This window comes from Paramisgurnus dabryanus, chromosome 9 (genome assembly GCF_030506205.2).
Source record: "Paramisgurnus dabryanus chromosome 9, PD_genome_1.1, whole genome shotgun sequence".
Taxonomy (NCBI): domain Eukaryota; kingdom Metazoa; phylum Chordata; class Actinopteri; order Cypriniformes; family Cobitidae; genus Paramisgurnus; species Paramisgurnus dabryanus.
Window position 1 is genome coordinate 16,438,971 of NC_133345.1, and position 25,676 is coordinate 16,464,646.

Below are 25,676 nucleotides of genomic sequence, written 5' to 3' on the forward strand. Positions count from 1 at the left end.
GTACACGGGAAGGGAAATCACAGGACATGTTAGTGTCTATATTGGAATCACACCTAAGTTAGAGAGGTGACACCCCACACTCAGACCCAGGATTCATCAGTTGAAAGATCTAACACATGAATCTCAAATACAAATTCAGCATAACTTTCAGAGACTTTCAGAGGGTTTCTCTGAACAAACAAACAAATAGATAACTATTTAAACCGGTGTTAACTCTTTCCCTGCCAGCATTTTTTTTTTAATTGGCAGGCAGCGGCAGCATTGTATATGATTTTCACCAAAGTTTATGCCTTCCAGAAAATATTCTTCTTAAAATAAATAAACATACTATATATCAAATGAAAGAACATACGGTTTTGATAGAGATCAGATTCAGGGTGATGATCAAAAAACATACACGGACATACAGCTGTTTGCCCTTGGGTGATACTTTTGGGTTTTATAAGTTAGGGAACCTGCACCTGGTGGATAATAGTGGTATTGCAGAAATTCGGAAATACACGTCATTGGCAGGGAAGCGTTTTCACTTAATTGACGAGTTAAGTTGTCAATGGCAGGGAAAGAGTTAACTATACAGTGATAAACAGCAGCAATATTTGATTGCTACACAATGTGTTTTAAGTCCTGCTGTAGTAAAAGGGAAGTCCAGCAATCTGTCCATCAGTTATTTCGCAATGTCTGGATTTGCCATTGCTTTAGTGGGGGGTTCGGAGAGAGGAAGTCTTTTGATGTTGGAAAACAAAATGAGCAACTTTGTATACAGCACATTGCACAGCAACCATGAAAAATACATATGCTCCTATTATCCAGTTGAGAGACCAGGAAAAACCCCTCCATATGGATCTGGATATGGAGCAGTCTTCTAATGGATTCTCACAACAGGAACTTATTCAATCTCAATTATTGTCAGGCTTAAGCAGGCTCATTTTTAGTGCATGGACAAATTCAAATGTCTGCAATGTTTGTAACCGTGGTCATGATGAAAATGACGAGTTACATATGGGATGGTAAGGGGCTTTTAATTTTAAGACCGCAGCACAGGTACCTGCTAGGATCATCAGGGTCTATAAACCCCTCATCCAACCCTTGTGCATTAGTGATCCAAAGGCCCACTGAGGTTACGGGAAACCCATCAAAGCCCTTACATTCCCGCGCACCCATCCTTTCAAGAGCGAGGCGACTGGGACTTCTTTCCAACCCTCCTCAGAAACAGTGTTCTAAACTAAGCTTGGTGTCCAGCTGCCCCTCCTCTAAGATTCACCCCGGGCCATTTAAAGAGCCGGGCAGCAGAAGGGAAAGGCTTGGAAACTACAAGAAAGCATGGATCATGAAGTATGCATGCTCAAGACATGCACAGTAGCAGTGTGCACAAATAAACACATACTGACACTTGTGTGCCAACAGCCGCTGAAAACAGAGCCTTGGAGATTCTTCTGGAGATTGTTTGGGTCTGAGAGCACATACCACGACTCTGTGCTAAACAGATTACGTCAAGAGGAGAAATATGAGAGAACTCGAAAGCAAGTTCGCTGTGTGCTCGTGTATAGCAAAGAGACTATAAAAGAAAACTTAAAGAAGAGGGAAGGAAAGAAAGACTCTTGAAAACATGTCACCTTCTTTCTAAAATCAAAAGAAATAAAAACAAATAATTTTAATATAAAAAAAAATTAACGGCAGAATTAATCTGCATTTAAATCTGCAAGTAAAACATTTGAAATATGTCCTCTTAAAGGGGTCATTGCATAAAAATAGGATTTTTTCCATGTTTTAGTGCTATAATTGGGTCCCAAGTACTTCTATCAGAAAAACGTGAAAAAGATCAACCCTGTAACTTAGGGCTGGGCAAAAAAAAATCGATTTTTCGATTAATCGTTTTTTAAAATGTGGTCGATTAAAAATCGATTCTCAAAGAGCAGAATCGATTTTTTCATATTTATTTCCCCAAACATTGAACGGAGGAATGGAAGCATTTTAGATTTCGCAAGCATGACGTGTTGTGGCTTTTAATTTCTTTTTATTAATTACCCACTTTAAACTGCTGTTTACTGTTCTTTTTTATTAATATAGTATGTGTATTAAATCTATATTCATTGAGTTGAATCGAGAATCGAGTATAAAAACCTACCTGAGAACCGGAATCAAAAATTTAATCGAGAATCGGAATCGAATCGATAGCTTGTGAATCGAAATCGAATCGATCCGGAACATCTGAATCGATACCCAGCCCTACTGTAACTTTGTTTTGGTAAACCATGTGAAAAATTAGGTCTTTCAGATTTCGCCTGTTTTATGACGTAGGTAGTAAGTCTAATAACAAAAACACCACCCCTTAATCTGTACTATGCAACCATGGCACTGCCATATAGTTAAGAGAGAAAAAATGTAAAGTTTTAATTTCAACAAACCACCATCATGGTGATCATGTGCATTTCATCAGCTCATTTGCATTATAAAGGACACAACCAAAAACGGCACATTTTTGCTCACACCTACAAAGTGGCAATTTTAACATGACATAATAAATTATCTGTGGGGTATTTTGAGTTAAAACTTCACATACATACTATGGGGACAACAATGATGTATTTAACATCTTAAAAAAAATCTCATCATATGACCCCTTTAAATATACTCAAACACTGAAAAACAACTTGGAATGAAAAACATCACATTTTTCTCTATTGAAGTCAATTATTTACAGTGCATCACAATTATATCAGCCATCAGCCACACTTCCTGTTATCAAAAAATAACATTACTGGTTGACCAAGCTTTTGATTGGAGGAAAGTATGACACAGACATGCTCTTGTAAAGCATACTCAAAAAGGTGACAGGACAGGAGGGAAGGATGACAAAAGAAAAGTGGGTACATTTGTTACCTGATCATACTCGAGGGCTCCTGGGTAGAGAGGCCATCCCAAAAAGAGCTCAGCAATCACACATCCCAGCGACCACATGTCTATGGCTTCACAAAAAGGCAGGCCAAGAATGATCTCTGGTGCCCTAAAGACAAAACAACAGTGTCACTATTTCAACCCCTTAAGATATAATCACAAAAGAATTTCCAGGAAGGTTCCTCTAAAAATAGTTGTGATTCCCTATTCACCTAATCAGATCTATTTAAACATTTAGGATCATTTGAATTAAATAAACCCTGGATCTGAAAGTGTATGTTGAATGCATGACTTTAAATACACTTTAAATAAAACTGTGCCAACATATTAATCACAAAACTGAAACAACTTAAATAATAAAGCAAATAAAAGTCCAGAATAGTGAAGAACTTCTCCTTCAAATAAGCATCTTTGCAATGCACTGGCTCAACACAATGATTCAAATGATTTGTTTGCGTCATCACTCGAAAAAGTTCACAGAAGGAGCGTTCTGCTTTAACATCAGTCCTGGTTACACGGGTTACCAGGTCACTGAACACCGCTTATTGAGTGTTGCCATGGGGACGCAGGAAGTCCAAGTGGCTGCTTAGCTACAAATGGCTGTGGTGATCTCATTGAACGGCATTAATGTCTCTTTGTGTGAGGTTGTGTTGAAGGTCCAGTCAACGCTCATTTGAATAAGTCTGTCTGATAGATTACCAGCACTCAGGTTACTCCAGTTCAAACACACACATACAGTAACCATTATACATTTCAGTAATAAATTAATGTGTAGTTTCAGTGTTTCATTCTGATTGATCATTAGCTGTATTTTATTAATAATAACACACAGCTATGATCGCAGCACCTATCACGCAGCACCTTTAACAATGTAAACATGTGTGAAACATTCTGTTACTGTTCACTGTTGGTCACTGACAACTTTTTTACAAGCGAAATGAAGGCGTTTTAGTGATTTTACTTCATGAAAGTTGCACCAATACCAATTTTTTTTGCTTTAATATTTGTATTGTGTGATAAAAGCAATACTCGAGGCTAGTGCTGTATCATGACACGACTGAAGGGGTTGCACTGACTTCGCTTTGCATCTTGCCCATGTGCATAAGGACCAAGTATACTTTTTTCCTGCACTTTTATTTTTTCATATACTTTTTTTCCAAGCGTACCCACACAGTCGAATGCAAAGTATCCAGTTTACTCAATTTTTCTGCTGTTTAGAGATGAAAGGATTTGGTTCATTATTTGGGATGTGAATAGTCATTAGGATGCTTTTGGACGATTTTTAAACAGCCATTGAGCTGGGTTTGTTATAGGGCTGCAAAGGTTAATTGTGCAAATGTGCGTTTTCTCAATGAATGAATTTGAATGAATTACGGTGAAATCCCGGCACATCCCAAAGGCAGGGGGCGCTCTCGTGCAGAAACTCACAGAAGTAGTAGCATTACAAACCCTATTCCAGGAAATGTCTAAAGGGATATTTATATAGCCATTCTTCAAATTGTTTCAAGTATTTTCATCATAATAAAGAATATTTTGAATGATTTTATTTAACGAGTGTTGCTTTTTTAAATGCACGATTTTCAAATGATTGATAAGGACTTCCTACTGACAAAATGCCATAGTACACACACACAAGCTGTGCATAAAACACGGAATTGATTTGAAATAATATTTCGAAGGCATTTCGAAATAGGGCCGCCACAGAATCAACACTGGCCGCCACAAATAGATTTTTCATGATTCCCATTTACATTTTAATTTTACTATTTAAAACGGCTTTATTCATTGCAGCGAGTGCTCAGCGCGCCTCCATCCTCCCTCTCTCGTTGTGTGCAGTGCAACAGTGCGCGCCCTCGGCCCCCTCCCCTCTCTTTGCTGAGCCTGCACGCCTCGCTCACATAACAGTGAAAAGTATTTAACTCCGTGTTCCTCTGTGTACTTTCTCTTTTTCGCGTAAACGTCAACAGCACAGCTTGTTACATCAGGTACAAATCTGATTAATATAAAATTAGAAAACAATACATTAACAGATAAATCTTGAATGTTAAAATTCGGCCTTCTTAACATTAGATCGCTTACCAATAAAGAACCTATTGTCAATGAAATAATTACAGACCAAAACTTAGATGTACTCTGTTTAACAGAAACCTGGCTTAAAGCAGACGACTACATTAGTTTAAATGAATCCACCCCACAAGACTATTATTATAAACACAAACCTCGATTAAAGGGGAGAGGGGGTGGTGTAGCTACAATATACAACACAATTTTTAAAGTAAACCAAAAATCTGAGCTAAAATTTAAATCATTTGAAGTAATGTTGTTAAATATGGAAATAACTGATCGTAACCGCAAACAGCTTTCTTTTGCCTTAGCGACAATCTATAGACCACCGGGCCACCATGCAGATTTCCTTAATGAAATAGCAGATTTCCTATCTGAGCTTGTAGTCACTGTAGATAAAGCTCTTATTGTTGGTGATTTTAATGTCCATGTGGATAACACAAAAGACGCATTAGGACGTGCGTTTATAGATGTTCTAAATTCTCTCAATATTAGACAAAACGTGACAGGGCCAACGCATACTCGTAAGCACACATTAGACTTAATTCTGTCACTCGGACTCAATATTAATGACGTCGAAATATCACCTCAGAGTGATGCAGTTTCTGACCATTACCTTGTGTCATACACTGTACTTCTAGATAGGATCACTCAATCCACAACATGCTACCGACTAGCCAGAACAATAATTTCCACCACTAAAGATAGCTTTATTAGCACTCTTCCAGACCTGTCCCAAATGAAACATGTAGCAGATAACTGTGACGATCTAGATATTGAAATAGAAAACCTAAACAATGTCTGTTCTAACACATTGGATGCCGTTGCTCCCATTCAAAAAAAGAGATTCAAAGAAAAACCGCCAGCTCCATGGTATGACCATCACACCGCAGCCCTTTAAAAGGCAGCTAGAAAAATGGAAAGAAATTATAGAAGCACAAAGTTAGAAGTATGGCGCGCAGCATGGAAACAGAGTGTTAAACACTACAGACAGGCTATTAAAACCGCCAGATCTACATATCTTAGCAAGCTTATAAATGAGAATCATAATAACCCTCGTTTCCTCTTTAGCACAGTTGCGAAACTGACTAGAAACAAAGAACAAACAGAAACCAATAGTAAACTTCAACACAATAGTAACGACTTCATGAACTTCTTTTCTAACAAAATTTCAGCTATTAGGGAAAACATCGTAGCTACCCAAGCAGCCACCACTCTACCCATTAGTTCACTTAACACTAGACCACCATACGAACATCTTGATTCATTTAAACCTACTACAATAGATGAGCTCTCTAAACTAGTCACATCATCCAAATCATCGTCCTGTATATTAGACCCCGTTCCCACAAAACTACTTAAAGAGGTATTGCCTGTAGTGTCAACCCCGGTTCTAAATATCTTTAAACTCATCGCTAGAAATAGGATACGTTCCAACAGCTTTCAAACTAGCAGTTATTAAACCGCTGATTAAAAAACCACAGCTTGACTAAGGAGAACTTAATAACTTTAGACCAATCTCAAATCTACCTTTTCTTTCGAAAATATTAGAAAAGGTAGTGGCAAGCCAGTTACGCACATTCTTGACAAATAATAGTACATATGAAAAGTTCCAATCAGGATTCAGGCCCCACCATAGCACAGAGACAGCGTTGCTTAGAGTTACAAATGTCCTCCTATTAACATCCGATCGTGGTGAAATCTCAATTCTTATATTACTAGACCTTAGTGCAGCCTTTGACACAATAGATCACAGAATCTTACTCCATAGACTAGAAAACTATGTTGGTATCAGTGGTCAGGCGCTAGCCTGGTTTAGGTCATATCTAACCAATCGCTATCACTTTGTTTATGTAAATGAGGAAGAGTCATATCACTCCCTGGTTAAATACGGTGTACCGCAGGGATCAGTTTTAGGTCCTATCCTGTTCTCGTTATACATGTTACCCCTAGGAGACATTATCAGGAAACATAACATAAGTTTTCACTGCTATGCGGATGATACCCAACTTTACATCTCCTCGCATCCCAGCGAAACACACACGTTTTCTAAGCTAAAAGACTGCATTAGCGATGTTAGTGACTGGATGGCACATAACTTTCTTAAGCTCAACTCCAATAAGACAGAGGTACTTATTATTGAACCAAATCGCTATAAACATAATATGTCAGATTACAAATTGCACATAGATGGCTGTACTGTGGTGCCATCTTCCACGGTTAGGAACTTAGGTGTGATGTTCGACAGCAACTTATCCTTTGATAGTCATATCGCCAACGTCTGCCGCACAGCATTCTTCCATCTTAGAAATATCTAAAAAATACGCCATATACTGTCTACATCTGACGCAGAGAAGCTTATCCATGCTTTTATGACCTCTAGAATAGACTATTGTAACTCGCTACTCGGGGGATGCCATTTAAATCAGGTCAACAAGCTTCAGCTAGTTCAAAACGCTTCTGCAAGGGTACTAACTCGATCTAAGAAGTATGACCACATAAGCCCAATTCTGGCATCTTAACACTGGCTACCAGTTAAATATCGCATCCAATTTAAAATATCACTAATCACCTACAAAGCTTTAAATGGCTTAGCACCCTCATATCTTAGAGAATTACTATCAGAATACAATCCATCACGCACACTACGGTCGCAAAATTCTGGCCTATTGATTATTCCTAGACTATCAAAAGTGTCTAAAAGTGGAAGATCCTTTTCCTACTTAGCCCCTAAGCTCTGGAATGATTTACCAACCGATGTCCGAGAATCAGACACAGTCGATCATTTTAAATCTAGACTTAAAACTTTTCTCTTCAACAAAGCATTTGCATAATTTGTCTAGTAAAGGTTCTTAACTCGCAATAGTTATTTTCACGGAACAAAGCACTCACGCTCATAACACAGACCAACCAAATAAATAAATAAAAACCTTTTCTGCATGAACACTTCGAATGAATTGCATTAAATAGTTTGCCACCGTTTGCCACTGAACCTGCATTAACGACGACAGTGGGGCTTCCGGCCTTAGTCAAACGGTTTGGCACGTATGGTTGGGTTGCGATTTTGGTGCTTTCGTGTGTCTTGTGAATAGTATGCCATACAGACCCGTTTGCCACTGAACCTGCATTAACGACAACAGTGGGGCCTCCAGCCTTAGTCAAACGGGTTGGCACGTATGGTCGGGTTGCGATGTTTTTGGCTTTTTCTCCTGGTCCTGTAAATGGTATACAATATAGACCCGTTTGCCACTGAACCTGCATTAACGACGACAGTGGGGCTTTAGGCCTTAGTCAAACGGGTCGTCAGGTTTCATTTTCTCTTAAAGATCGGAAGGTGACCCTTATTTACCATATATACCCTCGCATTGGGCCCCCAATTTGCTAAATCCTCAACTGTGGATAATATAATTATGCCGCAATAGTTAGTCTGTCTGGAACTAAGCTGAGTTAAACCACATCACTGTGTGACACTTCAATACATATTAACGGCCGCTACGCTAATACGATTTTGTTTTTCTCTCCCTGTCTCGTCCTCGACCCGAGGACAACGAGACAAACAGACCCAGTCCCGGTAGATGTGAAAGTCGGCACACCTCTGATCTACTGGCCGTCCTTCAACGTGATGCCCAGCTGATGCCTGACCAACGATCACCGGCAGAACCGCTTAATCTCCGCTAAATCTCCTTATCCGTTCTCCCAAGGGTTTTTCCCTCCTAGGACTTATTTTTCCTCGGATAAAAGCCCCGGGGGTTTTTTTTCTCCTAGGCTTTACCTAGCTTCCTCTTCTATACGTTGCTTTTGTAATACGTGCACTTATAATATTGAGTCATAGCCGCAGCAAATTTAACTGCTCATGCTATCATGTATTTTGTTGTGCTATCTGTCGTTTTTCTGTGCTTTTCACTGCTTCTATTTATGTAAAGCTGCTTTGAAACAATTGACTTTTGTGAAAAGCGCTATATAAATAAAATTGAATTGAAAAAAAAATTGAACAGTCACGGATGTTACTGACAGAGAAGTCGGTGGCTGATTAAGTTCATCATGAGAGTGACTTAACGAAAGGTTAGCATAGTGTTTCCCACATATACCCGTTCTGATGTGAGTGTTCTGTAGTAACAGCAACTGTGAATTCTCTCATATTTCTGAATTTGCAACAAATTGTCTGCGCTATACAATAAAATACCACTCGTATTTCAAATAAAAAAGCGCTCATAACACAACAACACTGATGAGAAGAGCAACACCAGTACAGCCTCAATGTAAACGTATGATGATTTTTTCAGATAAGGTCGCGTTTTAGCAGCAGTTTCAGAAAGAGCTGATTGGATTAAACAAAGAGTTACTGAGTCGTGGGTCGTTACTGGGTCCTGTTTAGTCACTATTTTATAAACAACAGAACAGAAACTATGTAAAAATAGCATCCTAGTTGTGTTAAAATGCAATATAATTTGACGGATCAAAGAATAAAACACGACGCAATGACGTCACATATATGCTAATCAGCGTGTGACATCATCGCCGCCACAGTATCTCAAAATCCTGTGGGAAACACTGGATAATGAATACATTAACAAGATAATACATTTCTGGAGTGTTAAAAATTAAAAGAAAAAAACAACAACAAGAACCGTGGGTTTTGTGAACCGCGCCACACCTAGTCAAAATTGAAGTATACTATGCAAGGCTCTGTGTTCGTAAATAACCAACTATACTTGGGCCTTTATGCACAATACAGCACAGCCTTAAGAATCCTATTGCTTATATAAGCTCTGCTCCAAAACCTACTGGGCTGTCTACACGGTAAAAAGTGTTTCTGTGCCTTAGTAGATTTAACAAAAATAAATTGAGTAAACTGTTTAAAAAAAAATCTTGTTTAAATTAAAATATGAGTTAAAATAACATAAAAATTGGAAAAATTTGAGTAATTCCAAATGAACACATTATTGAGTAAATTCAACTTCATTTTATTGTGTATAATCCATTTTAAATTTGTAAGAAAGAAATTAACTTAATAATTTTGTGTTAAAACTACATGAATTATTTGTACATAACTAACTAAGCAGTGGACTAGCAGTTCCCAGCATGCTTTGCATGGGACTGCATTTGGAGAGTAAAATTTGAATTGAAACTTTTTTTGTTTTGTTTTTAACTAAAAAGAAAGACTTAGTTAGTGTTTAATGTTCATTTATCTCCAATATTTGGAATAGTTTCTGTTTCTTCTTTGAGTTTTGTAGTCACCATTGTTCAGAAGACTGGTGCTTGTGCATAGACTGCACACTGAAGTATGTTACGCTTTACAGCTGCCCAAAACCAAACTGAAGTGATGCACTAGTACAATTAGTTAACTCAACTTGATTTTATTGCATTCATATTAAGTAATGTTAGTTTGTTCAATATACTTAAAAGGTTGCAAGTTTACTCAACCTAAAACTTCCCATGCAATCACATTCCTCACTTTTTAAAAGTTAGATCTAGGTATTACTTTTAACAGTGTACCTAAATGACATTACTGAAGCTTACAGGTCCAGAGCTGATGTGTTGTGTCTCAGAGATCCACCAGCTTCTGAACAATACATTTTCGTCACTGAATGTATCCACTACAATGAATGTACTATAGAGCCTTTGTAGTCATTCAAAATTACTGTTCAGGATTTTATAAATAGTTTGACAGTGAGTCCCGTTTACATAGTGTAGAACTAAACAAAAAACTGTATAATTATGTTATAAATTTGACTGGGAAGTTCCATAATATCTTTAGCCTTTTTCCAGGCCTGGAAATAAAAAACCTTTTATTTTCCAAGTTTATTTCAGGATGGTGGGAATCCTGCTTGAGACACTGTTTAGCCAAAATTGAAGGTAGCCTGTCTAGAATTTAGGCATGAAGAATGCACTGCAATTTAACTCTCAAATTAATGGTGAATGAAGTTGTAAAAATAATTCATTCAGTCCTGAAGTGTTATATTTCTTGTGTCAGTGTCATGCATTTATTACAGTATTGGTGTAGCAACACGATAATATTAGACTCTATTGGAAAGTGCCTTACATGAAAAAGTGCTGGGTCAATCATTTGTATTAACAAGCCTAGGATGAGCTTTTCAATTGAGTCCCTTGTGAGTTTTAATCATGGTTAGGATATGCAAGCGTGCTTTGTGCAATAATGAAGTGATACATGCATATAAATACACAGATTGAAAATTCTTCATTATGAACTCAAAGCTCAGTCCAAAGCATTCAGAGATCTTGCAGCTCATTCTCTACACCAGCTGTTGGCCGATGATTCTCCATATATCTCATATATCATATCTCCCTCATAAACACGTGAGAGCAAATCAAATAATGGCACCTCCATCCATATATCTGATCTGTCTATGACGGCCATACTGTAAAATAAAGCTTTGGAAATATTATCTGCCCAGAGTGATTGCATACATGAAAACCGGACCACTCTGGATTGTACTGGGGGGTGGATTTAGTTAGTCTCAAACCAAATGCTGATCTAAATTCAGCACATATAGCTACAGAGAGTTTTCTCAGTACGGTATAGCTTTTACTGTATGATGCCATCGGTGTGCAACTATTTTTGCACTGGCATTAAATATACCCTCACAATGTTGCTTTCCATTAACACAACAGCATGAGAAACAATAGGCAGCGTGCCACTGAAATACCAACGCTCTGAAAACACACACAAAAGCTACACAAGGACATTTTCTAGGATCTCTCTGCTTGAGGAAGTTTGGAGTGCAGAGACACAGTTTCACATGAACCAATCGCTTGCACTACAGTTCAGCACAATCCTTTTATTTTATTTCATGAGATTCACGGTATAAAGACTGCAGTCCAGCAGCGCTATTAGCTGAGGATTCAAAGATCAGCTGATTTGTTATCAAACACTACTATAATCAAGTCCCATCAGATAATCCTTAAAACATCATCTTGTCATGTCAGACTCAGCACTTTCCCCTTCATATGCAGGGTGTCTAACATGACCAAAAGCAAATCTGCTCATGGTTTTCCGCAGCACATTTCCGTTCGGGCGGCCCGCCTAAGCCTGGAAACCCTACCGCCTTAACTAGGTCGTCAAATAGAAAAAAAATTTGCTGCACAAAAGGCCGTCAAGTGCATCTCAGAGAAGATGCAGAGAAAATGATGCATACTTTAATTGCAACGCCCTCGGCCCCACCAACCCGGCCCAACCCTACCACCTTAACTAAAAAAAATTCTGCTGGAAACCCTGCTGCTCAGATGAAGATTTCATCACAGGATAATGTTTGTTGTAATACTGTACAACAGTTATTTGCCATTCAACTGGTAAGCCTGTATCAGTGTTTTATCAGCAGTAATTTTTGTGAGAATATCATTGAAGTGTCACCAAGGACTTTCAATCTGTTAAACTAATTTGCCTAATGTCAAACAATTTTAACAGAGAAAACTGTATTTTAGTATTTAGCCATTTTGCTTTTAACTGGGAATTTGAACATGTTCTTGCTTTTAAAACAGCTAAACAGAGCAGATAGCAATGGTCTCAAAAAAGGGTTTAAAAAATTTGACACAACATTTTTAAAACACTATGAAGGCACAGTTAGTTCCTTTAACTAAATGCCAATGTCAGTGTTGGAAAATCCTGATATAGTTTATAAATGTATACTGTCATCTGTTTACATCAAAAAGACCATGTGACTTCAGTTCTGAAACATTACAAAAGTGAAACCTATTAATTATCGTCTTGTCATTTCTTTATTCAGTAAAAGCTTCAGGAAAATCCAGAGTTTCCCCTTGAGGAAAATTTCTGGGAAATAAACAAAGACAAAAAAAAAGAGACGGATCACAGACTGAGTAGGTGGATCCTGAACTGAAGTGACCTTATGGAGAGTCCAAAAGTCTAACATATTTGGGTGATGTAACCGCATTTTGTAAACTGTGAATTGCTGAATTACTACCAGCACTAAACAATATTAAAATCTAACCATCTGACTGGAATGTCAAGCTACAATTCAGTGTAGTGCTACCTTTAAAATAAACTATATATTTAAGTGAACATATCAGGGGATGAAACATTTCTACTAATACCATGTGGTATTAATGAAGTTGTAAAAGTAGAGTAAACGGCTCATTATAGTTGTGCGCAAGTTTAGCGTGTAACCACAGTAGCGGCGCTACTGAACATCAATAAAGCAGCAGCTTGGCCAGTTTAATCCACAAACGAAGAAGAAACAGCAGCTTGTTGTGTATGTTTTGAGAAGACCAGCATTGATAGAAGTAAATAAACAGAGACTTATGTTGCAGTTTGAGTTAAATCACTCCTCAACTTGGCTTATCCTTGTTCTCACGGTCACAAACGGAATGATCCAGTTTTTTAACCTGATGGGAGTGGTTCAAGTGGACCAATCACAGCGTTGCAGTCTGCGTTAAACTGACACGTTCTTAAAAATTTGACGAGGTGCACATCAGGCTACACAGACCTATGGATAACCTACGTCATAGACCTTACGCACGACTATAACATGGGCTTAATCAATGTAATTGGTAATAAGTTACTCATTTTATCTCATTGCTAGGTACATATAAAACTGAATTATTTTGGTTAAGTAACAATGTTTCACTTTAAATATGTGTTTAGGGCTGCAACAACTAATGAAAATAGTTGTCAATGAATATTATTTTGGATTAGTTGGTCTATGATGTCACATGCTCCCGCACCACCATCTTTCTCAGTCAGTCTCAATGAGATTATATTAGTAAAACCCAACGTGTGGCTTTTAAAGACAACTTCTAAATGAATACTTGTATTTATGGATTTATTATGATATAATAAGTGAAAAATCTAATACAATAGAAGTTTAGGTTTTTACAGTGATTAATCAACAAATTAATCATTTGATTAATCGCGTATGAAAATATTGTTAGTTGCAGCCCTATACAGTATGTTTTGCTGTTTTACAATTTAAAGTACAAATCAAAGAGGCTTCACAAGTCATTTTAACTTACTATTTTTATTTGGTAAGTTGGTGTAACATAAAAATAAATTGAAATTACTTAATTTAATGAGTTAAAGTACTGCAAAAGATTTATATTCTGAAATAAATGTACGGCCAATTTGATTTCACTTAAGGAAGCAAAAATGTTACGGTGTAGTTGACAATGTAAAATCCAATTCTGTTTTAGTGTAAAACAAATCATCATTTTAATTTATCTTTACTTTTATTTATCCTTTACTTAACTGTAAAAACCTCACTTTGCACTATTAAATAAACAAGATTGTGAGTTATTGTGAATGTACATAATTATAAACAGATTCAAATACATAGCAAAAGATATGATTCTGATCTTAAACTGCTTGTGTAGTCTAAATATTTAGCTAAAGAAAATCAAATCAGAGAACACAAAGCACCAGACGTCATATTCAAACTCATAATACTGCAAGAGTTACAGTACCAGAAGGCCAAACAAAAGTTGGATATTATTATATAAAATCTCATGCTGTGCATTTGGTAAACAGAGATCAAGATGGGTAAGTTACATTTGCCAATATTTCACTTCCCTGAGTAAACCAAATTTTGACTGAGTCAGCTCAAGATTTTACAGGAGAATGTGTGAATATGTTTGGGAAAGCTTTGTTTTTCATCTGCTTCTTTAAACCTCTGAAATCTAACTGACACCGTCCATGCAACAGACGTGTAAACATGACTGTTTTAATTTTTAATAATTATATTTGCATGTTTGTTTACATTGGAAGTCACTATTTTGCATTTCCAGTTAAAAACAGGCAACAGGACACAACCGCTTCCTAAACCAGAGACAGAGCTGAACTTAAGGGGCTGTTTACACTTGGTATTAAGATGTGTTTTCATCGATCGGATCACAAGTGGACGAGAGAGACACATTGCGTTTACACCTGGTATTTAAATCCGTCTCTTTTGTCCACTTTCGACCGCATCTGTCCTGAATACTGTGAGGGGGTGGTCTGTGAGAAGGTGGGCGAGTCTCTCTGCTGTCATTCACACCCGAGCGGGAGTAATTATGAGTTTATATGGACGCAAACTAATATTATGTCGGAGCCCGCTGCTTGTTTAGCAAGTATACATGCTGCACAGTGTTTTGTACGTTTATTTGTTGGAGCTTTCTCTGAATTTTCAGCGCAATTGATGAAATAGGATCGCGCAACTTTCACGCTTTCAAAACAAAACTACGGAGAACACCCGCAGTAGTTTTATCAATGAAAGGCTAAAAATATCGCTGTTCACCGTATGTTCACGGCAGAAGTCAAAAAAGACGTAAAACTTGTGTTTAATACCTCAGATTAGATAAATGGGCGGAGAGAAGGCGGTCGCGTGTGGCTGTTCGAACACATTCAACCACATTGCGTTCCGCAACTCCAAAGCGATCCGATCGAAAGTGGTTTTGACTACCTCTGGATGTGGTTGAAAGTGGTCGAAAGTGGACGCATTCAAAACGTTTTGAACACCGTTTACACCTGGCATTAACGTCGTCCACTTGTGATCCGATCGACGAAAACGCATGTTAATGCCAAGTGTAAACAGCCTCTAAGAGTCACTTATAAATAAAAATGGAGACAGAATTACACATCTGAGTAATACGCAGTGGTTAAAAGAGATGGTCAGTGGACTAATACACAAGTAGCTCAATGTTTCAGTCAAATTTGCTCTCTGATCCAGTGCTTTAAACAGCCTGTGTGTTACTAGGCTTAAAAACCACAAATGAAAAAAGCTCAATTGAACATAGTCGTGATGCTGCTTCTGTCTCCTGTGTCCATGTTGAACAGCGATCTTTCATAGATAACACATCACAAACAGACCTTGAAGAAGCCTTCATGACATTGAGTTTTTAAAACTACAAATTCAGGGTGTTTCGTTTTTATGGATTTAAAAATTTTATTTTTAAAGGATCCAATAAATTGAATTTAAGAATAAACTACTTAACAGAGAACCAAATACATTTGATGTCAGAAATTAAATAAACCAGTAAATATGACAACAGAATATTTAAGTTGACTTTAGTAGACACAAGCCATAATTTGATTGCCTTTCTGTGCATCATGTTGTCAACACTACAGCTGATAAATGATTGATGCGGATTGATGACTTTCCAACTCAAACAGTACACAAAGTCCATGGCCATTCATGACACACACACACACATACATACAAACACACAATAGCTTTGTGTGAGGAACAAAACAGAATTTAATGGTTAGACAACAAAAATGTAGCCTTGTGTTGACCATCACAATGACTTGACAAATTCTAGGGGGGTTGCAGCTAAATGTGGTTCCTCGTAAACAGCAGATCAAGTTATTTGTTTGTTTACTCTATAGTTACATAAGCAAAATAATAATCGTGTCGCTTCTTAATTTAAGAAAAAATGCATGGACTTAATAACCCCCTAAGCCAAATAAACATTAAAGTAAGGCTCACATATCACACGCTGTTACTGCTAATGTCATGTTAATCTTGTTTACCTATAGAGTAGTATTACATCCTTCATATATACAACAAATCTTTAGTTTTATCAGATTTATAAAATACAGATCAGCGGTAGCAATTATTTCTGAACAAAGCCGACCCCCTCGAGCAATAAGACGTTAGCCTCTTTCACTTTTTAAATTACCATGAATTTACCAGAATGAACTGACCATAATTTACCAGCACAAACACACACACAGTGACGTTACGTCTTTTTTACCAGTAAGACATCATTCACACATCAGTATCAAAATCCTGGTAAACTTGGTGAGATGTTTCTTGTAAACAATGGCGGTTTAGGACTTCATATCCACAATCTGTATTTTGTTGTTTTCACATCTGTGGCATGCTGTCGTTTGCAAAGTTGCTCGAGACAAAACAACATCGCATTAGACGACGTCAAAAGAAACCTGCGTCTTAAACAACAGTACTGTTTGCACATTAGGCTTCACAGAGGGCGTACTAAGGATGTTGGCAATTCTGCAAATAGATGCTAAGCTGTTTTAAACAACTTTGATGAAGAAAGGTTGGGTTCTTTGGGAAACTGAATAAGCCTAACAGGGCTCCAGACTAACTTTTTTCACTGGGAGCACAGTGGCCCCCAACTGAAAATTTTAGGGGCGCAACCAGAAAATTTAGGGGCACACACACCTTAAATCAACATGCTAACCAAATATTCACATGTCTACTAATTTCCACTGTATTACTAATAAATACTTGCTGATAGATGCAGAAAGTACAATGTGCTGTTTCAAATTCAGTGTCACGTTTTATTGTGCACTTTTGGAAAAAAAGGTCAAATTTACTGGTTGCACATGTGTGACTGGATGTAAAATTTAGTGGCACACTCTCAAATTTTAGGGGCAAAATGCCACCATTTGGGGGCAGTCTGGAGCCCTGCTTAAATTTCCCCTCACAAACACCACCACATTTCTTCTTGATTGCTGTGCGTGTGCCATTCCGGTTAAAGTGCCCATATAAGGACTTCCACTGTACTTTCTGCACTGAAATTGCCCATAAAAGAAATAAAGCAAAGTTGTTATGTATGAATAGCTTATGCTCAAAAAAAAAAAAAAATCTATTAGGAACTTGCACTAACCCTGATGAAGTGCATGTGGCACGGAAATAATCTCCAAATGCTTTTTTGACACTTTGCCTATGTTTAGCATGAGGAATTCAACTCTTTAAAAGTGTTAATGTGTTAAAATGCATGAAATAACCCCCCTTCCTATTAGCCACCATTATATGAAAAACACCTCATACATTCTTCAAAATATCTTCTTTAGCATTCGACACAAGAAAGTCAAGCTAGAACATTATGATTCAAAATTTAGATATTTGATTAGGTGAACTACTTCATATAGCCCTATACATTGTGGTTTAACACAAAAAAGCATTAGGGATTTTTGTAGCGCACCCTATTATAAACTAGAAGCGATCTGCATTCCCTCGTCTAAAAGCAACAAAACAGCTGACAGTGGAAGACAGTGACCTTGAATGAGCGCTAAAGTGATCTCTAGCATTTTGCTCTGCCTTATTTCACTTTGACTGCCAGCGTACTTCACCATCTATAGAAGTCAAACGGAGTTGGCCGTCCTCCCACGAGCTAATTTTAGGTGGCGGTCTTCAGCGCTCAGCCCCCGCTGTGAGTTTGACAGTACTCTCCCTAGAGCGGCCAAAAAACAAAACTGGGATGTTCCTGATCGCCTTCATGTGAACTTCTCTCCGTTATGGAAGTTACAGAAAGATGGATCCTCAAATATTAAGAGCGATCGCAAGTTTGATATGAATTAGTTCAATCAAGTAAGATGTAATTACTGTAAAACAATAAACCACACCAGACCCAAGAATAAAATGGCCATTGAAAGCATCTGTTGTATGAACAACTGCAGAACTTTAGGCCTGACATTGCAAAGTCATGTCCAATCCAACAGTAGAGAGTTATAATCTGAAGATGAACCGATCTGTACACAAACGCTGGCTTTAAGAAATCCACAGCAAGCCCTGTAGAATCCAAAGAGAAGTCAATAATGTCTTTTAGCTACCAATAAAACTGTAGTACATTGAGCACCACTTAACACGTTTTAACAAGTTTTGCCATTTTTCTCCAGCCAGCGACTAAGTTGAAGATCCCTGTGTGGACCTTTCTGTAAGTCTGCCAAGAAACGATCAAGATTTACACTTCCCACACCTTCAGAGCAATGAATTTCCATCTCCAGTCATTCATGATTAGTGAAACTTTCTAGTGAGAAAAAAAATTTGACAGGGATAGACAAGTTGATAGCAGGGGTGTGACGAGATCTCATGCGACGAGATTAAATGTGTCTCGCGAGATTTCTTGTGGAGGTGAAATGCTGGCCGTTTCTCAAATAAAAGACTGCATCCTTCAGAGGTCGCAACCTTTAGACCAATGAATTTCCATCTCCAGTCATTCATGATTAGTGAAACTTTCTAGTGAAAAAAAATGACAGGGATGGACAGGTGATCGTGTTTAACTCCACAGAAGCATTAAACATGAATTCAATCTGATAAATTAATCTGGAGCAGAGAAAATGAACACCCTAAGGGCACAAAGACTTTGCAACACCACAATACATCTACTGTATTCATCCATCTATGTATTCGTGAGATATTACCTGTGCCTGGCTAAGAGAAAAGCTACATGGAGTAATGCATTAATACAGAGGGGGACCTCAAAAAAGGGATGCTTGTTGGGCACATAGCAAATGTGAGTTTACTTGTTTATGGTTGACAAGCAAAACAGCACTTAGCATTATTACACTACTCAACTAATGCACAGTCAAGCTTGACTCGTCCAGTCAAATAACTGGCTTTTTGAGATGGTTATCATGTATGTTATAAATCACTGATTACTGAGAGAAGAGAACTCAATTAATTTTTTTTATTTCACATTCATCAAATTGATATATTACTAGATACTTAAACATATTATCATATTATTCTAAACTTGAATCCCAAACAGTACAAATGACCTCATTTTAAAATAATAATTTAATAAACTTTTCACAAGTTAAACGAGTTCAGCATTTTGAGTTCCACAAACTCAAATAAAATGAGTCAAAGAACTTAGCTAACTTAAAATTTGTGTTTATAACAATAATTTCAAAACAACAGCATCATTTAAGCGAACACTGCAAATAATTGCAACTTTTGGGGGTTGCGATGAGTTTTATGGCATTCACTAAAGTAAGCCAAGAAACAGTCTGGCACTGCAAATTAACTTTAGTTTAACGTTAAATCAACACGGTTGGTTGAGGTGGATTTCCAGTTCCCAGCATGCTTTGCATGAGCCTGCATTACAACAAGAGCATTTATTTTTTAATTAAGTATTTTTTATGTGGATCTCGGTAAAGAGAAAAAAAAAGAAGTGCTTGCTATTGCTCAGTAGTGTAATGCCAGTGCTTAGTCTGTAGGTCAGATGTGTGTTGCTTTATTATATAAACAATAACTGTGTGAAAGTGGGCGCTGAGCTCTTCACACTTACACTGGTCTTAATTTTCCATAAGAGTCACATAATCGGTTTCTGTAACTTGTGAACAAAAATTAAATGGTAAACAGTAGTTGTAAGTATAGTGTAAGGTACACTATTTTATTTCATATTTAAGTTTGGATTAATTGTAATTAATAAATACTCTTTGACATCTTTGCCTTTAAAAAGTTGGTTTACTAAAAAATTTTGATAAAATCATCTGTTTATCAATCTATTTTAATTAGTAAATGTAATAGAAAATGTTGAAATGTTGAAACATTACATTAACAATTATTTTAGAGTCGATTTTATTGTAAACATTTTAACAAATTGACAATTACCATTAACTAAATTAGTTAATTTAAAACGCCTGAAGAAAAACAAAAATAGTTCCTAAAGTGTGATAGGACCATTTCTGTTATGGCATCAGACAGGGAGCTGAGGAGAATAAATCGGCAATAACCCTGTAGTCATGTTAAAAATTTAAAAATGAAAAAAAAAAATCCTGCCTGATTATATTTGTCTTAAAATAAAAGTTTAAGGCCTTAAAGGAATAGTCTACCCTTTTGCCATATTAAACTATGTTATTACCTCAACTTAGACGAATTAATACATATCTATCTTTTTTCAATGCGTGCACTTTACAGCGCGTCGTGAATGTGTTAGCATTTAGCCTAGACCCATTCATTCCTATGGTACCAAACAGGGAAGCCACCAAACACTTCCGTGTTTTCCCTATTTAAAGACTGTTACATGAGGAGTTATACCAGTAAGTATGGCGCCACAAAATAAAACTTTTTTTTGGTACCATAGGAATGAATGGGGCTAGGCTAAATGCTAACACATTCACAACACGCTGTACAGTGCACGCATTGAAAATAGATAGGTATGTATTAATTCATCTAGGTTGAGGTAATAACATAGTTTAATATGGCAAATGGGTAGACTATTCCTTTAATGCTGTGGCAGATACCTCCCTGTGGTAACTGTATCGAATACCAATATTTTCCCAGGTATAGTACCGAAGTTAAACATTCCAGTATCGTGACAACACTGATCTGATTTGAAGTCTTTATTTCTTTTTCGTAACATTAACAAAAGTAACCCAAATTAAAAAAAAATCAGGAAGTTATTTCTGTAAATACACAATCATGAATCACTGTTAGGAACTCAAATATCAGTCATTTTCACTCCAAATCCCAAATCCATTTCCTTTCCCACAGCATTGAGACAAGAATAATCACCCCCCACCACCAGTTAAGACTGCTGGGTCAAACACGTCTACAGGGTCAGAGTAGCTTTATAACACAAGGGATACATTGTTCTACCCCAGCGGCACTTCCTGACTTTAACACCACAAGCACATCTGCAATAGCTGAATAAATGATTTAAAACAGTTTTAAGTCATTTAAGCATGTGATTCAAAGTAAACAATATTGACTCAACTTCCAGTTTTGCGACTGGGCGACACACTGACTGGCCTGGCCAATTCAACTGCCAATACAGCTACAAAACCCAAAGAGGTTAATGACCAAATAACTGGTTTATTTGTACATACCTGTAGTACCGTGACTGAAGGTACGTAGAGCAGACTGCTTTAGAGACGTGACTTGCTGAGCCAAAGTCTATGACTTTAACCTTGTAGGGTTGCCGTACCGGGTCCACCAACATGATGTTCTCAGGCTTCAGGTCAGCATGAATCAATCCCATGGACTTCAACTTTTTCAGCGCCGCAGCCACCTGCTGAAGTATGGGGCGGATGACCTTCAGAGGTAAAGGGCTGAATTTGTTTTGCTTTAGGAAGTCGTACAGGTTCTGCTCCAGCATCTCAAACACGAGACAAGTGTGGCTGCGGTGCTGAAAACACTCGAAAGCTCGTACCAGATTGTGCTCGTCTGCGTTCTCGCCACTGAGGCGGGCCAAGATGCCCACCTCGATCTGGCCCTGCCGAGCGTACGATGGGTGATTCTTCAGGATCTTTACCGCCACTATGTCATTGGTGCCCCGTTTCCAACATTTCACGACCTGACCGAAGGTACCGCGGCCCAGGAAGTCTAAAACCTCATAGGTGTTCTTCAACGAGCAGAGCAGCTCGTGTTGCACCAGCTGGTAGTCACCATCCCCACTTCCAGAACCTCCTGTTTGCTTCGCAGTCCCTCCGCCTGCAGCCGGGACAGCAGCCGGCGGGTTTCCCACGTTCGATTGCAACATCGCAGGCAACATTGATGGGTCCTCCACAATCTGCATGGCGCTCCCCAAGTTCTCAAGCTCCTCGCTCTTACGTTTCTGCCCGCATCTGTTGGAGCAGTCTCGCAAGTTAAAACCTCCACAATCTTCACCGTCACCCTCTTCCTCACCTCCACCCCCCTTTTCTTCACCTCCTCCTCCCCCTTCTTGACTGTCGCTTCCCTCTCCCCAACCCCTTCCGGCTGCCCCTGTAGCTCCACTGCGGCAAACACTTCCTTTATCCTGTTGCCCTGCCCACTTGCCCTGAGAGGACACGCCCTCTTTCTGCTGTGGTGCCTGTGCGGTGGTATGCTGTCGCCGCACGCCTCGTACAGCGGCCGTCTGCAACGTAAAATCCTGCTCTCGGTTTCTGCCGACCACGAAATCTCGAGTCTTGAACGAAGCAGTAAGTTTCGTCGGGTACGCAATGCCAAGGGTTCTACCATTCAAGTAAGTCTGTGGGTAGGCCCTCTCATGGTAAACACAGTTTCTGGGCTCGACTTTAAGTTTCTTCACACTACAAAAGGCACTTGTCTGAGTTTGAAAAACATTTGGTGGGTAGACCAAAACTTGTGAGGCCATACCTGTGGAAAAAAACAGAGAAAGAGATGATTTTCCAAATTGCTCGGCTCGAGCCTTGCAGACATTTTTATGCTTCTTTTTTATATGACATTGTAATACTTGCTGTGCCAATGAGATGAAAAGATTTTTATTCAATAATCTGAAACAATGTGGTGTGAAATGTCTTACATGGGACTGCAATTACTCTAGCAAGTCTCCATTAACTGGTTGGTCAAAGGCCATTGATTGAGACTGTTTTGCAATGTACAAAAGAGCAATGTAATAATCCAACCAGAGCTACATGTCTACATGTATGTGAATAAAACATTGCTAGTTTTTGCACTATAGTAGTGTTTGATGTACCTGCTCATGCCTAAGCACATGTAGAATATTAACCAAATGTATCATTATTAACAATAAAACATGCATACATTTTCATTTTAAGCAGTTCACACTTTTTGGTGTGCCTCAAAGTATTGTTGGTGATTGATTGATAACAGACATGTCACAGGTAAATTAAAATGTCCTGTAGTTCAAATCATAATTGTTTACAAAACTAAAATGTATTTACAGGCAATGTGATATCACCAGTGTCCATGAAGTAAACAACTGATTACGCATCACTGAACCTCCTGCGTGCAACCGCTTGCATCATCACGCTGACATCACTCTTGACCTCTAACCCTACACAGTAGTGTGCAAACAGCAGGTTGCCTTGAGCTCCAGACGAGAGGTATGGATAATGACATACTGCGGCAGAAGGTCAACGTGTTCCCTCCAACACTCACCAACCGTCCTCCCATTAATGTCGTAAAGTGAAACAGCTAACCGCTCATAGGTTCAAATGACCTTTTCATATCAGTTTTCATGAATCCACTCTTCAGGTCTCTAGGCAACAGCTGTTAAAGTGAACGTTACTGCTTGGGGTTAAAGTTGGAGACACCAGAGGGATTTCGGTATTCATTACTTATCCATTACTAGTTAAGACTTCTATAATCTAATGAAGAAAACGTAAAATAGCCAAAATATTATTCAAATATTACAAGTTAACTTCAAGGTGGATTTTAACAACTAAGCTTTATAACCTTTTCATTTTTGATGTTTCTAAAGAAAATGCTACTTGTGCTTACCTAAGAATAACTTATTAGCACAAAGCTATGGTGGTATGGATGAATGCCAGAACATTCCTAGCTGGATTCATTTTAGCCAAAGTCAAAAGAATCAATTCTCCTCCATCATATTATGGTTACTAGAAAGACTTAAGTCTTAAAGACAGTTTAGCAAAAATGTTCATCATTTTCTTTACAGTGATAACCACCTTTAAATGTGTGTACCAGAACAAAACTGTTACAATCAGAAACAAGACAAGAGAGTGCTCGATCTAAGAGCTTCTTGCAACAGGTCAACGCATGACGGTAATTTTAAGAAAAGGCTGCCAATTTCACATTCACAATTACATTGGCTGATATCCTGCACATATGTTGAGACTTGTCCGACTAAAGATTTAGAAACTCAGAGCAACTTTACCTAGCGTGCAACAGAGGCCTATCAAGATAAGAAGGACAAAGACAACAACTACAACATATTGAAACTAACAGGGAGTTTCAAACAAAGACATCTGAAAACTGCATCTGTTTGCTGTAACCTTTTTTATTCATTTTCTTAACTTATAACTTATTATTTTAATTCATTAACTTATTTCTGTTGTGCTTTTCACAGTTTTGCATTGTCACAAAGCAGCTTTATAGGTAAAAAGACCATTTATTTATTATTAAAAGAATATTTTGTTTTTTTTCTTAAAAAGAAAATGGTATGAAAGTATATTGGTAATACAACAGTAATCTTTGAAGCAATTTAAATAAGCTACCTGTGTTTTCATTTTAAATTAAGTAAATAGAAAGAAATTTAATGATAAGAATTTTTTTATGAAGGACGTTATTGTCACCGAAGTATGCCACAGAAAGTACATAAACAAGTCACTGTTATTTCAATACATATTTTTATTAAATAAATGTTGAACTGATTGTAATCTAAAAGATTTCCATACTGAAACTGACTAGGAAAGACCTCAGCTGTTCCTGCAAGATACAGAATACAACGATTCATTTATTGTTTTTGAGTACCATGAAAAGTTTATGTTTCTCATCGAAGAAAACAACTACCTTTGTTTATCAACATCAAAATAAATGACCTTAGGTTCAATCTAGGGCTGTCACTTTTGAGAAAAATGATATTCGAACGGATATCGAATATCATGCAATGTATCCGAATATATTCTAATATCTAGGTTCCCCTTGTGTGCATAAAAATGGTTCAGGGGGCCCGCCTAAGCTTGGAAACCCTACCGCCTTAACTAGGTCATCCAATAAAAAAAAAATTGCTGGTTGCACAAAAGGCCGCCAAGTGCATCTCAGAGAATAGCGCGTACACGCTTCTCAATGCCAGCTATTCCCATTAGAGGTATCTTTTAAAAGCATTTAATTCCTTAATAATCTGTGTGTGTGTTTATTTTCTGTCACAGTTTCTTCAAAATTAAGTTTTATTTGAGTGTTTTAAAAAAATATATAATTTTCATCATGACGCATACGCCCCGCCCCTTTGATTGCCACGCCCTCTGCCCCGCCCAACCCTACAACCTTAACTAACAAATTTTCTGCTGGAAACACCTAACATATTTTACTTGTGTAATATTTCCAATTTCTGATCAAACCCAAATGTGTGACAAAACAGGAGGAGTGGGACTTGTGTCTTTGTTCAGGGATAAACACCAAGATTTTTTCTACTTGATCCAAGGGGGAAATTAATGGAGATCATTTTGTAACTACGTCCGCTCAAGTGCAAGAAAATGTAAGAACTCGCTGTCTTAACCATTCGCGTGTATACGCACACTGTCTTGAGATGTGGCTTTCCGGGCTCACGCTTCAGATGTACACACACAAATCAGTTTCGAGTCTTCT

The 25,676-nt window shown here is 37.8% G+C and overlaps 1 protein-coding gene across 2 annotated transcripts in view; it reads right to left on the reverse strand.

The window, feature by feature from the left end:
• hipk3b (homeodomain interacting protein kinase 3b) overlaps positions 1-25,676 on the reverse strand; it is a 57,129-nt gene that overhangs the window by 25,480 nt on the left and 5,973 nt on the right. For both annotated transcript variants that reach the window (XM_065265088.2, XM_065265087.2), the window contains exons 2-3: positions 21,491-22,742; positions 2,881-3,004 (exon numbers count right to left, since the gene is read on the reverse strand). In XM_065265088.2, coding sequence (XP_065121160.1) covers positions 2,881-3,004; positions 21,491-22,740 — 1,374 coding nt within the window. In that variant the 5' untranslated portion in view covers positions 22,741-22,742. The remainder of the gene's footprint in view (positions 1-2,880; positions 3,005-21,490; positions 22,743-25,676) is intronic.